The 18,340-nt window shown below is 37.9% G+C and overlaps 1 protein-coding gene across 3 annotated transcripts in view; it reads right to left on the bottom strand.

The window, feature by feature from the left end:
- Positions 1–18,340, bottom strand: part of ADAM23 (ADAM metallopeptidase domain 23) — a 172,430-nt gene that overhangs the window by 35,658 nt on the left and 118,432 nt on the right. For all 3 annotated transcript variants that reach the window (XM_007965997.3, XM_007965996.3, XM_007965995.3), the window contains exons 15-18: positions 17,603–17,702; positions 14,126–14,197; positions 13,444–13,533; positions 12,073–12,153 (exon numbers count right to left, since the gene is read on the bottom strand). In XM_007965997.3, coding sequence (XP_007964188.1) covers positions 12,073–12,153; positions 13,444–13,533; positions 14,126–14,197; positions 17,603–17,702 — 343 coding nt within the window. The remainder of the gene's footprint in view (positions 1–12,072; positions 12,154–13,443; positions 13,534–14,125; positions 14,198–17,602; positions 17,703–18,340) is intronic.

Raw genomic sequence — 18,340 nt, 5'->3', positions numbered from 1 at the left:
GATCTCTTTAAAAAGGTAAATACCAAATCACATCGATCTTCCGTTTCCCAACTTACTCAACAACCTTACAAGCTCAACATGATTTGCTCCTACACTATCTCATCCTGTCATCTCTGTGACATCATTTTCTGCTCACTCATGGCTGATGTGACTCCATGTGGACACGCCAGGCATGCTGCCACCCACAGCCTTTGCCTTTGCTTTCCTGTTGTCACTCCAGATTTCTGCATGGCTCATTCCCTCACCTTTGTTAGAGCTTTGTTCAAATATCATCATCCCAAAGAGGCCTTCGTAGAACCCATGCTCTTCAAAGCTTCAGCCCCTCCAACGCTGGCACTCTCTGGGGCTGTGCCAATTTAGGATAAGGGCTTTAAGGGCTTCTTTTTTTTTTTTTTTTAAATTATTATTAGAGAAGTCTACAAGTTTTTTTCTTTGTTTTTTTTTTCTCTTCTCCAAAGCACTTATCACCAACTGACAATTCATGTTTTACTTACTTGTTTGTTCATTGTTGCCCCATCATAATATGAGCTCCATGCAGGCAGGATTCTATGTTTTGTTTCCTACTGCTGCCCTATTACCTACAACACCACCAGGCATGTGGCAGGTGTGCAAGTACTGTGAACTGCCAGAGAACATAAACGCATGGCCCGATAACCAGATACGACTATGTAATTCTATGCTGCACATATTGAGCCATTTATCAAGTTCACCACAGAAAGATAACAGAACTGATTTAGCATTCCTAAGAAGCAGTGATTTCCTACCAAACATTCCAAGGCAAATGCTTTGGTTCTACACCTTTCTAAATAATAACTGACTCTCATACAAGTTTCATTCGCCACAGCTTTTCGATCTGGTGAGTATTCAAGGGATCAGCACTAAAAAGCAGAAATATACAACTAACCGAAGCAGAAATCCCTGTGGTTTCTTTCATCCATCCAGAGTCACTCAAAATGCAATCACTATCTCATTAATCAACTATCATTAATTATTCACTCACTCTAAAACTAATGCAACCAGTGATACGGATCATCGTGGACAGGAGGCAGGACTAGACTGCAGCTCTGGACAGAGCAGCATGCGGAAGCCTGCAGTGTGAACTTTAGCTCCAGATCGACTGCAAGAACAAACCAGCAATCCCAAGAGGACCTACAGACCCTCTGAAGGAAGCAGACTGCTCCTGCAGGACCCAGGAGACACCCAAATACTGTGAGTGCTCCAACTGCGGAAGGGGGGACACACACCCCCACTGGAGAAGCTGAAGGTCTGTTTGCAGGAGAAGTTTCTGACTTTACCTGGAGCTGAGTCAAGTTAGAGAGCCGAGCCGAATACAGGGGTAGAGGAAGCAGCAGAAAGGCTCGGGAGTTCACTAGGTCCCCGAGCAGCCCATTCTTGCCAGACACCACAGGGGTCCATCGGGAGGGTGGCCAGAGGAGCAGGGGTAAAACTCCACAGGGAGAAGGAATTCTCTAGCTGAACTTTGTAACAATTTGAACTGGGCGAGAAGCCTCCTGGCCATCACTCAGGGGAGGGCACCAATTGGGTGTGCAGACCTCACAGGCCGGGGGAGAACTAAAACCCTTTTTTCTTGAAGCTGGGACCATCGGGTGGGGGCACAACTAGGCGTGTCTGAGCTCAGACTCTCCTTGGGCGGGTCTTGCTGTGGTTGCTGTGGGGGATGGGGGTGAGATTCCCAGATCCCGACCTAGGAGGATTATGGCTGCCTCTGCTGAGTCATGCAGGTTGTCAGGAAAGTGGGGGAAAGCCAGCAGTCACAGGCCTCACGCAGCTCCCACACAAACTGAAGAGGTGATTATAGTGGAAGACAAAAGGCATATAATCTTGGGAGTTTTAGGGCCCTGCCCACCGCCAATCCCTCTCCACACTACTACAGCTGATGCTTTCCGGAAAGCGTGACCTTGTGGCAGGACGCCAACAAGCACAAAAATAGATCATTAGACCACCAAAGCTAAGGACCCTCATGGAGTCCACTGCACCCTCTGCCACCTCCACTGGAACAGGCGCTGGTATCCACAGCTGAGAGACTCGTAGATGGTTCACATCACAGAACTCTGTGCAGACAACCCCTAGTACCAGCCAGGAGCTGCGTAGACTCACTGGGTGGCCAGACCCAGAAGAGAGACAACAATCACTGCGATTCAGCTGGAAAGGAGGGGACAGTACTATGTCAAGGGAACACCCGTGGGACAAAAGAATCTGAACAACAGCCTTCACCCCTAGACCTTCCCTCTGACAGAGCCTACCCAAATGAGAAGGAACCAAAAAAACAACTCTGGTAATATGACAAAGACAAGGCTCTTCAACACCCCCCAAAAATGATACTAGTTCACCAGCAAGGGATCCAAACCAAGAAGAAATCCCTGATTTACCTGAAAAAGAATTTCAGGAGGTTAGTTATTAAGCTAATCAGGGAGAGACCAGAGAAAGGCAAAGCCCAAAGCAAGGAAATCCAAACAATGATACAATAAGTGAAGCGAGAAATACTCATGGAAATAGTAGCTTAAAGAAAAAACAATAAAAAATTCAGGAAACTTTGGACACATTTATAGAAATGTGAAATGCTCTGGAAAGTCTCAGCAATAGAAATGAACAAGTAGAAGAAAGAAATTAAGAGTCTGAAGACAAAGTCTTTGAATTAACCCAATCCAACAAAGAAAAAGAAAAAAGAATAAGAAAATATGAACAAAGCCTCCAAGAAGTCTGGGATTATGTTAAACAACCAAACCAAAGAATAATTGGTGTACCTGAGGAAGAAGAGAATTCTAAAAGCTTGGAAAACATATTCGAGGGAATAATCGAGGAAAACTTCCCTGGCCTTGTGAGAGACCTAGACATGCAAATACAAGAAGCACAAAGAACACCTGAGAAATTCATCGCAAAAAGATCATCACCTAGGCACATTGTCATCAGGTTATCCAGAGTAAAGACAAAGGAAAGAATCTTAAGAGCTGTGAGACAGAAGCACCAGGTAAACTATAAAGGAAAACCTATCATATTAACAGCAGATTTCTCAGCAGAAACTCTACAAGCTAAAAGGGATTGGGGGCCTATGTTCAGCCTCCTCAAACAAAACAGTTATCAGCCAAGAATTTTGTATCCAGCGAAACTAAGCATCATATATGAAAGAAAGATACAATCGTTCTCAGACAAACAAATGCTGAGAGAATTTTCCAGTACCAAACCACCACTACAAGAACTGCTAAAAGGAGCTCTAAATCTTGAAACAAATCCTGGAAAAACATCAAAACAGAACCTCTTTAAAGCATAAATCACACAGGATCTATAAAACAAAAATACAAGTTAAAGCAAAAACAAAACCAAAGCACACAGACAATAAAGAGCATGATGAAACTAATGGTACCTCACATTTCAATACTAACATTGAATGTAAAGGCCTAAATGTTCCACTTAAAAGATACAGAAGCACAGAATGGATAAGAACTCACCAATCATCTGCTCCTTCAGGAGGAGACTCACCTGACACATAAACACTCACATAAAGTAAAGGGGTGGAAAAGGCATTCCATGCAAATGGACACCAAAAGCAAGCAGGAGTAGCTATTCTTATATCAGACAAAACAAACTTTAAAGCAATAGTGGTTAAAAGAGACAAACAGGGACAGTATATAATGGTAAAAGGCCTTGTCCAACAGGAAAATGTCACAATCCTAAACGTATATGCACCTAACACTGGAACTCCCACATTTATAAAACAATTACTAATAGACCTAAGAAATGTTGGCCAGGCATGGTGGCTCATGCTTGTAATCCCAGCACTTTGGGAGGCCGAGGCGGGTGGATCACCTGAGGTTAGGAGTTCGAGACCAGCCTGACCAACACAGTGAAACTCTGTCTCTACGAAAAATACAAAAATTAGCCTGACATGGAGGCACCTGCCTATAATCCCAGCTACTTGGGAGGCTGAGGCAGGAGAATCACTTGAACCTGGGAGGCGGAGGTTGCAGTGAGCTGAGATCACACCACTGCACTCAAGCCTGGGCAATAAGAAGGAAACTCTGTCTCAAAAAAAAAAAAAAGAAAAAGAAAAAGAAACAAAGAAAGAAATAAGAAATGACATAGACAGCAACACAATAATAGTGGGGGACTTCAATACTCCACTGACAGCACTAGACAGGTCATCAAGACAGAAAGTCAACAAAGAAACAATGGATTTAAACTATTACTTGGAACAAATGGACTTAACAGATGTATACAGAACATTTCATCCAACAACTGCAGAATACACATTCTATTCAACAGTGCATGGAACTTTCTCCAAGATAGACCATGTGATAGGCCATAAAACAAGCCTCAATAAATTTAAGAAAACTGAAATTACATCAAGCACTCTTTCAGATCACAGTGGAATAAAACTGGAAATCGACTCCAAAATGAACCTTCAAAACCATGCAAATACCTTCAAAAAGGAAACTTCAAAACCATGCAAAGGATATTAAATAACCTGCTCCCAAATGAGCATTGGATCAAAAACAAAACCAAGATGGAAATTAAAACATTCTTCGAACTAAATGACAATGATGCCACAACCTATCAAAACCTCTGGGATACAGCAAATACAGGAAAGTTCATAGTCCTAAATGCCTACATCAAAAAGTCTGAGAGAGTACAGACAGACAATCTAAGGTCATACCTCAAGGAACTAGACAAACAAGAACAAACCAAACCCAAACCCAGCAGAATAAAGAAAACAGCCAAGATCAGTGAAGAACTAAATGAAATTGAAACAACAACAACAAAATGCCTAAGATAAATGAAACAAAAAGCTGGTTCTTTGAAAAGATAAATAAAATTGATAAGACCATTGGCAAGATTAACCAAGAAAAGAAGAGAGAAAATCCAAAAAAAAACCTCACTAAGAAATGAAACAGGAGATATTACAACTGATACCATTGAAATACAAAAGATCATTGAAGCTACTATGAACACCTTTACACACATACACTAGAAAACCTAGAAGGAATGGATAAATTCCTGGAACAATAAAACCCTCCTAGCTTAAATCAGGAAGAATTAGATAACCTGAACAGACCAGTAACAAGCAGTGAGATTGAAATGATAATTTAAAAATTACCAACCAAAAAAGGTCTAGGACCAGATGGATTCACAGCAGAATTCTACCAGACATTCAAAGAAGAATTGGTACCAACCTTTTGACACTATTCCACAAGACAGAGAAAGAAGGAACCCTCCCTAATTCATTCTATGAAGCCAGCATCAACCTAATACGAAAACCAGGAAAAGGACATAAACAAAAAAGAGAACTACACACCGATATCCTTGATGAACACAGATGCTAAAATCCTTAGCAAAATACTAGCTAACTAAATCCAACAACATATCAAAAAGATAATCCACCATGATCAAGTGGGTTTCATACCAGCGATGCAGGAATGGATTAACATAAACAAGTCAATAAATGCAATACACCACATAAACAGAATTTAAAACAAAAATCACACGATCATCTCAATAGGTGCAGAAAAAGCATTTTGACAAAATCCAGCATCCCTTTATGATTAAAACTCTCAGCAAAATCAGCATACAAGGGATATACCTCAATGTAATAAAAGCCATCTATGACAAACCCACAGTCAACATAATACTGAATGGGGAAAAGCTGAAAGCATTCCCTCTGAAAACTGGAACAAAACAAGGATGCCCACTCTCACCACTCCTCTTCAACATAGTACTGGAAGTCCTAGCCAGAGCAATCAGACAAGAGAAAGAAAGAAAGGGCCACCAAGTTGGTAAAGAGGAAGTCAGACTGTCACTGTTTGCTGATGATATGATTGTTTACCTTGAAAACCCTAAGGACTCCTCTAGAAAGCTCCTAGAACTGATAAAAGGAATCCAGCAAAGTTTCCAGATACAAGATTAATGTACACAAATCAGTAGCTCTTCTATACAACAACAGCAATCAAGCAGAGAATCAAATCAAGAACTCAACCCCTTTCACAATAGCTGCAAAAAAAAAAAAACAAAAACAAAAAAAAACCCAAAAAACAAAACAAAACGAAACAAAAAACCTTAGGAATATACCCAACAAAGGGTCAAAAAACCTCTACACTAAAACACTGCTGAAAGAAATCATGGATGACACAAACAAATGGAAACACATCCCATGCTCATGGATGGGTAGAATCAATATTTGAAGATAAGCATAATGCCAAAAGTGATCTACAAATTCAACACAATCCCCATCAGAATACCACCATCATTCTTCACAGAATTAGCAAAAACAATTCTAATATTAATATAGAACCAAAAAGAGCCCACATAGCCAAAGCAAGACTAAGCAAAAAGAACAAATCTGGAGGCATCGCATTACCTGATTTCAAATTATAAGGCCAAAGTCACCAAAACAGCGTGGCACTGGTATAAAAATAGGCGTACAGACCAATGGCATATAGAACCCAGAAGCAAATCCAAATACTTACAGCCAACCGATCTTTGACAAAGCAAACAAAACATAAAGTGGGGGAAAGGACACCCTTTTCAATAAATGGTGCCGGGATAAATGGCTAGCGGTATGTAGGAGAATGAAACTGGATCCTCATCTCTCACCTTACAGAAAAATCAGCTCAAGATGGATTAAGGACTTAAACCTAAGACAGGAAACTATAAAGGTTCTAGAAGAAAACACTGAAAAACCCTTCCAGACATTGGCTTATAGGCCAGGATTTCATGACAAAGAACCCAAAAGCAAATGTAATAAAAACAACAATAAATAGCTGGGACCTAATTAAACTAAAGAGCTTTTGCATGGCAAAAGGAAAAGTCAGCAGAATAAACAGATAACCCAAAGAGTGGGAGAAAACTTTCACAATCTATACATCTGACAAAGAAATAACATCCAGAATCCACAATGACCTCAAACAAATCAGTAAGAAAAAAAAAATCCCCTCAAAAAGTGGGCTAAGGACATGAATAGACAATTCTCAAAAGAAGACACACAAATGGCCAACAAACATATGAAAAGATGCTCAACATCACTAATGGTCAGGGAAATGCAAATCAAAACCACAATGCAATACTACCTTACTCTTGCAAGAATGGCCATAATAATAAAAAAAAAAAAAACAGTAGACGTTGGTGTGGATGCGGTGAACAGGGAACACTTCTACACTGCTGGTGGGAATATAAACGAGTACCACCATTATGGAAAACAGTGTGGAGATTCCTTAAAGAGCTAAAAGTAGATCTACCATTTGATCCATCAATCCCACTACTGGGTATCTACCCAGAGGAAAAGACTTCATTATTCAAAAAAGATACTTGTGCACGCATGTTTATAGCAGCACAATTCGCAACTGCAAAACCGTGGAACCAACTCAAATGACCATCAACTAACCCAAACGCCCATCAATCAATGAGTGGATAAAGAAACTGTAGCGTGTGTGTGTGTATATACATACACATATATATATATGATGGTATACTACATAGTCGTAAAAAGGAATGGATTCACAGCATTTGCAGTGACCTGGCTGAGAATGGAGACTATTAGAATTAAGAGATGTCATTCAGGAATGGAAAACCAAGCATCATATGTTCTCACTGATATGTGGGAGCTAAGTAATGACACAAAGACATAATAATGATACAACAGACTTTGGGGACTTAGGGGGAAGCGGGGAGAGGGGCAAGGGATAAAAGACTACACATATGGTGCAGTGTATACTGCTCAGGTGATGAATGCACCAAAATCTCACAAATCACTACGAAAGAACTTACTCATGTAACCAAATACCACCTGTACCCCAATAACTTATGGAAAAATAAATAAATTTGTAATGTTAAAAAATAAATAAAATTAACAAAACCACAGTCAACAGTAATGCACAAGCAATATTGCTATTAGAATAAGCACATCAGGATCTAAAATTAATTTGTCAGATTTTACTTTTGTGATGTTTCAATTAGAAAAAACCTTGTAAAATTCTTCACTAATGAAAAAAAATGCCCTTATTCTAAATTGGCACAGCCACAGGTCAGATTTCTAATCTATTTGGTTTTAGTTTAGGCTAATAAAAGACAGTTGCTTATCACAGGAATGTTTAACCAGAGAAATTAGGGAATGTTCTATGTTCTCTGTGCACATTTAAAACAGGAGAACCATAAATCTGTGCATTTTATTCTGCTTATGAGCAAAGCACTGGATTCAGTCTCTAAATGTCATTCCAGAACCTTCCTTGTACATTATGCTATACAGGATGGTTCACTCGAGGCAGACAGGCTTCAATAGTGCAATAGCATTTAGAAGTGTTTACTTTAAATTATGTTATACTACCCACCCAGATGACATATTTCATAGCCCTAACAAAAAATATTTATCCTATCTTTCAAATATCTGTATTACATCTACCAGTATTGTTTGTCAAGGATTTCTCTTAAGTATTGTTTATTCTATTATAAATTGTAAGTTTAATAAGTAGCTCTGAGGCAATATAAAAATGCTAATATAAAAATTAAGAAAAATACATTATGAGGTAAAAGAGATAAAGTCATAATGTTGCCTGTAAATACTGATTCTCAGAGTTGCAGAGATTCCATTTTCTTAATTATTAGTGGTATTAATTAAATTCAAGGCTCATTATTTCTTAAGGAGAAAAAGAAGATTTTTGGGGGGTTTTAAGTCCCTCTACCTCTATTTTAGGTTCATCCTGATCATGCTAGAAAAATATTAGCAAAAATATTCTATTTTAATGTGCTACTGTGAAATTAATTTAACAGTGTAATTTTCAGCTTAGATACATGCTGTAAAAAGAAAAAATGTTTTACTTAGACAATAGAATATTAGGTTAAACAAAGAGTTCTCATCATAAAAGTCTTATTTCTAGTAAATTCTATGGCACTTAAAGAGTTAAAAATTGAAATGAAAAAACTATACTTCTAAAAGGGCTGACTACACAGAACTAAAACCATATATGGTAAATATAAAAATAGTAGTATTCTACAAAGCTAAAAATATAACTCAGTGAAACAGTGTATCAGGATTGTCAATATACTTGTCATTAAACACAGAACCTACAATTGTCATACTTTGTATTACAGAAAATTGCAAAAAAAAACCTATTTAATGAAACATAAGAAACAGATATGCATAAAAATAATGAAAACATGGCCTGAACATATTTCACGGTACAATTTATTTAAGAGCATCCATTTGAATTGAGCTTCAAATAATATATATCGACACCTTTACAAAAATGTTAATTAGAACCCTTCTTTCTCTCTTCTCATTTTTCCTTCTGATTAAGGAACTTAGTGTAATCCCAGCTCCCCTCCTCCTTACTCACTTCCATCATTGGGAGGTGGAGTGATTGACCAATGGTAAGCTTGGGAAGAAGAACCAGGCATTCTGCCTCAGTTCTGCCATTCTTTTAGAAGCAAGCCTACCCACATAAACTATGCATTTTCCATTGCTGCCCCGTGCCATACATTGTCCTTCTGGACCCAATTTTGTCAGTAACCTGTTGCTACAGCCTGAACCGGGATCTTAAAGATAACCTTTTAGCCCTCACATTAAGCTACAGCCTTCAACTTGGCCATTTTCAATAATAAAAGTGATATTTTGACTGCCAAGTGTACTCTATTGGGAGCCTCTTGGAAAGCACAATGCCTAGCAACAGGTAACTCCCACTTTTAGGAACTTGTCCTGAGGAGCTAACCCTGAACAAGAAACACTCTTGTAAAAATGCACAAAAATGTTCACTTCTATACTACTAATAATAAACTGCCAAAATCTAGATACCCACATTGGGTATAAATCAACTGACAAATCCACACGACAGACTCTCATACAATCGTGAAAAGAATTACCTATAAAAACTGTATAACAGCATGGGGAAATGCTTTTAAAATAATGTCAGAATTAAAATGAAGGTAGAATGAAATCTAAAATTCTTTCCATGGCCTACATGTCCCCACCTGCCCTGATTCTTGACTTTCTTTTTGAAATGTTTCCACTGTTCTCCAGCTATCCTTGCTTTCATTCCATTTCATGGAGAAGCTAAGCTTCTGTACTCATTATTTACTGATGAGCTCCTTCTTATTTGTGTCTGCTTCCATGCCATCTCCTCCAGGAAGAAATATTTGATCACCCTATCTATCACATCCTACCCTGTACTCTTTCCACTTCACCTTATTTTATGCTTTGTACTTATCACCATCTGACATTTTTGTTTATTTACTTGCCTTTCTATACCCAGCAGAATGTAGGTTCCATGAGAGTAAGGCCATGTCCCAGTATTTAGAGCAGTGCTTATCACACAGTAGGCCCTCAACAAATATTCACTTGAATGACAAATAAAGACATAATGTATATAAATTAAACACATAAAATAATAGGTAAATTAAAAACATAAACATTATATAAAGAAGGAATTTTAGAGGGCAATATTAATTATGTGGCAATAATTTTAATGGGAAGATGATCATGCCAAACCACACAGGCCATGAAGCCAGGGCTACATGTGTGTGACAGACATGGCAACGGAGAATCAAGAAAGGTGGACTTCTGCTCCCAATCCCACTTCAGCCAGAGTAGTGCTGCTTGTTCCTTATTTTCTACATTGGGCATCCATCCAAATTTTGTCTAATAACTGGTTTCGTGGCTTTAAAATGTTTCAAAACAGCACATTAGTGCTTCACCAGTGTGAATGTACTGTTTAAGATGTAAGGACTAGAAAAGAAAAATCAATTAGTTGGATATAAATCATATAAAGAGAACTAGTTATGAAGGAGAAATTAGGAAGAAAAAAAGATTTAGGCCCCTACCCCACACACACACACAAAGAAAACCACACCAAACTTTCCTAAAATGAAGGTATGGTAAAGAGTTAGAAATAACCACAAACCAAGCAAAATAAAACATAAAACAAAGGAAACAAAGCATATTCACATGTGCAATCTATACTGAAAGCTTTAAAATATGTACAGGTTGAGCCGGGTTGAGTGAGCTTCCTAAAACAAAAATCTAAGATCAGAAATGCTCCAAAATCTGAAACATTTTGAGTGCTGACATGATGATGAAGACGACATTGTTAACACTGCAGAAGTGCCTATGGACGTATGGTGAAAGTGTGTGATGGGCTTCGTGAAGAATTAGAGCCAGTGTGCATTCATAACAGAACAAGAAATCATGCCAGTTTATATTAGGTTGGTGCAAAAGTAATTATAGTTTTTGCCATCAAAAGCAATGGCAAAAACCGCAATTACTTTTGTATCAATCCAATAAAATCAGAGAGAGACTTCTAAGCAAAAACTCTGTTAACGAGGCAGATGACTCTGGAGGAACCACTGTAAAAATCCATCCAGCAGAATGCTCCCTTATCCCTAGAGGACCCACTTCCTGGTCCCTCCACTGCTTCTGATGTTTCTTTAAAAAAAAAAAAAAAAAAAAAAAGTAAAATACAGCATACAGTAATCTTTTCAAAGGTTTAAAACACAGCATCATAAGTGGTGACTGAAAGCCTGCCATTTTCATTGTTGCTGTTTTTCAACAGCTGATACAGTTATTTGGGTGATGCTACTGTGCTGCTTGATTACCCTGAACACATTATTTTTTCAATGTCTTAATGGTATGTCCAATTTTTTTTTTTACTGTTAAGCAATTAGGTGTGAATAAGTACAGGAGAATAATTGCGTATTGGAGGCACTTAGATTCAGAGTCAGGAATGATGGTGATGCTGAACAACCAATGATTGTCCACATGGGTGGCTGAGATAGTGATATCTTTGCTTTCTGAGGATTCAATGTACACAAACTTTGTTTAATACACAAAATTACTTAAAAATATTACATAAAATTACCTTCAGGCAATGTGTATAAAGTGTATATGAAACATCAAAGACTTTCTTGTTTAGATTTGAGTCCCATCCCCAAGATATCTCATTATGAATATGCAAATATTCCAAAATCCAAAAATTTTAAATCTGAAACACTTCTGGCCCCCAAGCATTGTGGATAAGGAATACTCAACCTGCACTTACAAGTAAAATGTATTATTGAAAACTCAGTGCGCCATACCTGGCCAGAGTCTCCAGTACAATATTCAGTAATATCACACTCGTTCACAGCATCCCGGCATTCATACCCTCGTGGCTGAAACTGCAAATCAAAATTCAATATTAAGAGTTAGGATTATGTAATATTTCAGAGAGTTATTATAACATTCTTAGACTCACCAACAATGCCTAAACTCTCACATAACTAACACCAAACTCTTTTTAAGAATTAGCAAGACAGAATATCCTACTGCAGAACAGAAACAAGGCCCAGATGCTACCGTCTATACTAAAGATGAATCATCAACCAAAGCTTTAAATGTTCAGATTTCAAAATCCACTGTCTCAGAGTACTATTTTCAGAAAACAATGTGATGGAACTCACCTAAAGAAGAAATTTGGCCTAAGACAAAATAGCAAAACACTATAATACAAACATTTAAGATCTCTCTGAAAAATTCACATATATACCCAACCTTCATTGAATTACCTATTAGCATAGATATTAAACTTGCCTTTGCTACACATAGACAATCAAATTCTAATAAATTCATATGAATTACCTTTAGTAATGCCAGGGAATGCCTATTGTATACAAAGCATTTTATTTGAGGAGGGTGTGGGTAAAAGGTGAAGGAAAGAGCCCATTACCCTCAAGCAATTTATAATCTAGTTGGGGACATGAAGCAAGAAGAAACTAAGCTAGAATCTTCTAAATACCATAAAGCATAATATCCCCTAATATTGAAAAAAATCATAAAATTATGGAATTCTATGGTTATAAGGAATATTAGAGATTATATATATGAGAAAAGGGAAGATTAAAATGACTTTTCAAAAATAACTGGTGGTCTCTGTGGATGGAAGACTGTATATGTCCACACACACAAAAACCGTGTATATACACATATGAGTATGCATTCAGATGTTACTTTCCTATCTCACTTTCTTGCCTTTACAGGGGATTTTCAACCCAATGGGAAAATATGAGCACTAGCTTTTATGTTCAGGTCTAAAATAAATTAGGGTACGTTTTGAAGAAAAATGTTATAAGTAGGCCATACTATTAAAAAGACCACAGAAATTGTCCCTCCTCTATTCAACAACTTAATATGGATTTCATCTGTGTTAGTAGGGCAACTCTTTTGGAAGCAGTTTAGGTATATTTTCTTAATGAGGCATTGCAGGATAAGATGGTTGGTAGTGAATAATAGTAGAGACAAATGTTGCGGCTCACAGAATTTGAGATTTATTGATTCTATAAAACTGCCAGGCTAATATGTACACTGTACCCAAGAAATTTGTGACAAGCTAAACCAATGCTCAGTGTACACACTGAGATATCTGGCTAATCTGTCAGTTAAAAGAAAGATGAAACTGTCAGAACACTCACAAGACATGAGGTGCTGTTACAGCAGGGCCCGTCGCTGCAGTGAGCCCCATTGGAGAGGGAACATTTCTTACAGCACAACCCATAGCATTCCTAGAGAAAACACTTCACGTGAGTAAGCGAAGAGCCTTACCAGCTGGTCAGTCATTTTCTCTCCACACGTGGCATGCATATTCCGAATGAGTACATTTATACAATAGTAAGCAAATACTCTGGGAAAGAATTAATTACTTTAAACAGGGATAGATTCCTTCCTGCAATACTTCTCAGCAAAGTAAGATCTTCTATGAAAGGATTTCAATACCAAAGAGAAAGCTTAATTTTTAGCAGGCAATTCTCCTCCAATTAGCTCCACTACATTCTAATGCCCAATCTATTTTATAAAGATAAAAATAATACACAACACAGAAAGAATGTTTTATGATTTGGTAAAACTTAGATGAATATGAGCTATAAATTTTTAAGAGGTAGGGAATTCAATCAGAAGAATCCATTAGGCTTGCTCAGACAAGGCCATAAGGACATGACTAATTCTAACGTGCCTGAGCTGAATTAAGCACTAATCAGAGAGATGAGAAAGAAAGGCAGCAAGACCACAATCAATGAGCTGGCCTCTCACGAATGCTATACCTGTTTGCACCAAGTAAGATCTGTGCTGTAAGTACAGAAGGTTTCTTATACCTACCACATGAAAACCACAATCACACTCCTCCCCAGCTTCCACATATCCATTTCCACATTCCGTGGGCTCAAATAGCTAAAGAGATTAGGGAGAGAAGGGAAAAAATTTTCAATTTATCACAGAAAATCAGCACATCAACCAGGTCACATACAAGGGCCGTATAATCAGCTATCATGTGATATTCTTCTATGATCTGTTGTTATGGCATTTTATAAATGATGACTATGGGAAATACTGTTCACTTATTAATAGCACTTAAAAAATATATCTGAAATGGGGCAATATCTCTTGGGGGATTCTCTGGCCGTGGGCTCCAGAGATGACCTCTAGCATTAGAGTTACTTTTTATGGAGATAAGCTGTCAAGAGGAATAGATCACTTTTCATATTTGCTAATAGAGCTAAAATGCATTGCTAATAAGAATCACGGATATCTAATTTGCTGACTTGTTTCAAGACAGCTGAGAAGCCATAAAAACTGTCAAAAAGATAAATATGCTTTGTTCATAGCCAAACGTGGTATGTACAATCAAGTAAACGCAAGTAAACATAGGGGAAAAAATGTTGCTAGAAATCCAAGCCTATCATTCCACTGGAAAGAAATCCCAAGTGTCTGAAAGCATAAGACACATGTATGGATACACAGAAATCTCTCAGTCATTCCTAGGGCAATAGAAGAGTACAATTTCTAGAATAATCTAGTCTACTGGTGCCATGACCTTGCTTGCCTGATAAACTATATTATAGAGCAACCGTAAAGGTAGTTGACTGTTTATGAGAAGCATGCCTACTTCCCATTCCAGGGGCGGTGAGGAGGGGGGCAGGATTTCTCTGGGCATAATCATCACACCTTAAAGGAAGGCTGGAGCAGCACATTACAACCCAAATGGTCTGAGTCCTGAATATGACAGGGAGAAACTGACTCCATCCGCAGCAGCTGAACACACCTCAAGGAAGGGTTGCCTTCCACTAAATTCACCTGAGAAAGAACTGATCCTCCTTCCACTTCCAGGAAGGCAAAACTATTATGAAAAGCAAAGGTTTCCAGGCTACTTGGGTGGGACTCCCCTCGAGGAAATGTCCTATGAGTAAAATAAGCATTGCACATCTCTGTGTTATTTTGATCAGGAGGCAGGAGAAATTGGAAAAGGGAAGGACAGACTAGAACATGGCCTGCACTTTATACCAGGCTCCCGTTCTTTCCTTCTTAGGACGCTGCCTCCATCCTGAGATGGGTCACTATCTCTAACCATGTGGAAAACATGGCAGTGGGGAAGATTCCCAAAGCACAGAAAATATGCACAGATATAGTGTAAAAATAATACACACACAACACATGCATATACATACATTCAAAATGCTTGGGGGAAAAAGTCACTTCTTTGATACATACATATAAACTATTCCACCGGAATCCACAGTTGTTAATTAACCATTGTACTAGGTAGTATAAAAAGCCATAATTCTGTATTTACTAACTTTTAAAACAGACAATTTATAGTTATTTTTATTTCATTTCCAACTTATTGGAATAATTTTCTCCTAACTCACAGACAATTTCAGAAATCCACTGACAGATCCTTACGCATATGCTAGAAACCTTAACCTTTCCAAACAAGTGAGAGTTGTTTCCTCAGGCATGATGCTTATAATTAGCTGGCAAGCTGCAAGGTGGGTAAAATTAGCCATGTACTGTGCAATTCAAAAATGCCAGCAGCTCACATTAGTTCATTATTACTTATTTCATCCATTTTGAACACTTTGAAGCTTTTGGATTTCCGTTGCATTGAGATCAACGTTATGAAAGGCAGGCAACTGACTTTAACGATGTAAGGTCACTTTAAAAGTCCTGTTTCTTTTTTCACAGCTGTACTGAGATTTTACACACATGTTGGGCATCAAGCTACCATCTCCTGACTACGTAGTGTTGCTGAATTATGGGTTTAGGAATATATTATCCTGTCAGTTACCACATTAGTTACTGATTTTAAAAAAAAGGTTAACATTATTTCGCTGCTCTCTCAATTTGCACAGTATTAAACATTCTGCATAGCAATGAGCTATATTTGACTCATGAAGTAGTATCTTAAAAAGAAATACGAAATTTGCCATGTTAGAATTTCTATACCATCTGCTAATTAGCATTGATCCTATCTTTTGCCTGCTGAGCAGCTTCGTTTCCAAACATGCTACTGCAGGTCTACAGCCCCGATTTATGCAAAAGCTTTGAAGCCAGTGAGTTTGAGACTTCCAGCTTTGCTGAAGTTTAGAGAAGTGTGATGCATTTACCATATTCTATGTAATAGTCCTGAGGGGCTTGGGACCTATACTATAATCTGTTAATATTTCTGCAGCAAGACTTATGAATATTTACCTTATGAGGTATAAATATTTTTCAGTTTAGAACAAGTTTTACTGTCAAATGTGTTTTCCACAAACATAAAAAACACTTCTGAAAATTTTCCATTTTCTGAATTAAGAATACGTGAATAAAGGAGTGTGACACTATATAGACAAAGTTTGATGAAATGCCAATTGACAATGTGGCCCTCCCCAGGTAAAGAGACAATGCATTATAAACACATATGTGTATTTATGGTAACCATAAATACCTTGGGTGATTTTTTGTCTGGTTGATATTTACAAGGAACTAATGTCCCAGGAGGACAAACCACTCAAAAAAGTCAAGAAATTAGTTAGGCCCTGACATGGTTTGGCTCTGGGTCCCCACCCAAATCTCACCTTGAGTTCTAATCTCCACTGTTGAGGGAGGAATCTACCTGACGGGAGGTGACTGAATCATGGAGGTGGTTTCCCCCATACAGTTCTCATGATAGTGAGTGAGTCTCAATAGAGCTGATGGTTTTAAAGTACGGCACTTCCTCGAGCTCTTTCTCTCTCTCCTGCCACCTTGTGAAGAAGGTGACTGCTTCCCCTTTACCTTCTACCATGATTGTAGGTTTCCTGAGGCCTCCCTAGCCATGTAGAACTGTGAGTCAATTAAAACTCTTTTGTCTGTAAATTACCCAGACTGAGGTAGTATCTTTATAGCAGTGTGAAAATGGACTAATACTTGTCCCTAGAAAGAATGTCAAGGAGAAATGGAATTTTTATCAGAGAAATCGATTAAAATAATATTTTATCTTAATTTAACCCACCATCTCTTAGCAGCAGGGTGAAAACCTTAACAAGAAAATCTCAAAGATATTTTAACTGAAGGATTGTTTGCTTTTTGGAAGGGAGGATTTTTGAGTTCTAGCTAGCACTGAAAAACCAGAGACCAAGAACACTGAATCTACAGTTTTGTCATTCACTTAAACAGGACTCAATCTTTAACATGATAAGGACTTTTATAACTAAATATTAATCCGACTGACAAGAAACCTGCTTTCCAAGACAGGCATCTGACATCCACCACTGTTCCATTATAAAACACTGGAGAAATAATATACTTTCTTAGTAAACTTTCTAAGTTACTAACCTTTGTTGGCCTGTTGAAAAGGCAGGCTCCACCCCCTCTCTGTAAAAAGTCTCTATACTCCAAAACACTGCACTTTGAAAATTTTCGAGAATGGGACACCCTGAGGAGACAAAGAATCCGCTATGTAAATAATTTACCAAAAGCAGTCATCAGAGAAGAAAATTAAAACCCCTAAATTGGAACAAAATGTTCACTTTGGCTCCAAATGAATCTACACAAATTTTGACAAGGCATTTATGTTCAAATTGCCACTTAAGTACATGTGGTGGAGTTTGCAGAGATGGAAATTCAAAGAAAATCAAAGATTTGAGGGCTATGTTACAACCTCCTCAGCAGTCAAGCCCTTTTGTGACCAGGCTTGAAATGGTTTTTAAAAAGCTCATTACAAAACTTCTTCAAATAGGCTGTATTTTAAAGTTTGTTCATTTTTCTTTGCTATATCGCATTAAAGTCAAGCATTTTTTTTTCTTTTTTTTTGCCTCTGTTCTGAATAAAAGGAGCTCATGAACTTACTACATTTTACATTGGAGGAGAGAGTTGTGAGGGCCAGTTTATTAAAGACTGTATCATGCAGGTCAACAATGCAATTTAGGTAAACAAGGAAACCCTAAAGAGCTGTATTAGATCATACATGTATATGTACATATGTTTTTAGTATGTATATGCACAGTGACAATAGAATTAGGGTATGCTCCCATGAATAATAGCTCTTTATTCTCAATTTCAAATCTATTTGGT

This window comes from Chlorocebus sabaeus, chromosome 10, assembly GCF_047675955.1.
Source record: "Chlorocebus sabaeus isolate Y175 chromosome 10, mChlSab1.0.hap1, whole genome shotgun sequence".
In the NCBI taxonomy this organism is placed as follows: domain Eukaryota; kingdom Metazoa; phylum Chordata; class Mammalia; order Primates; family Cercopithecidae; genus Chlorocebus; species Chlorocebus sabaeus.
The sequence above is the reverse complement of the archived record's forward strand: the minus strand, read 5'-3'. Positions and strand labels throughout refer to the sequence as shown.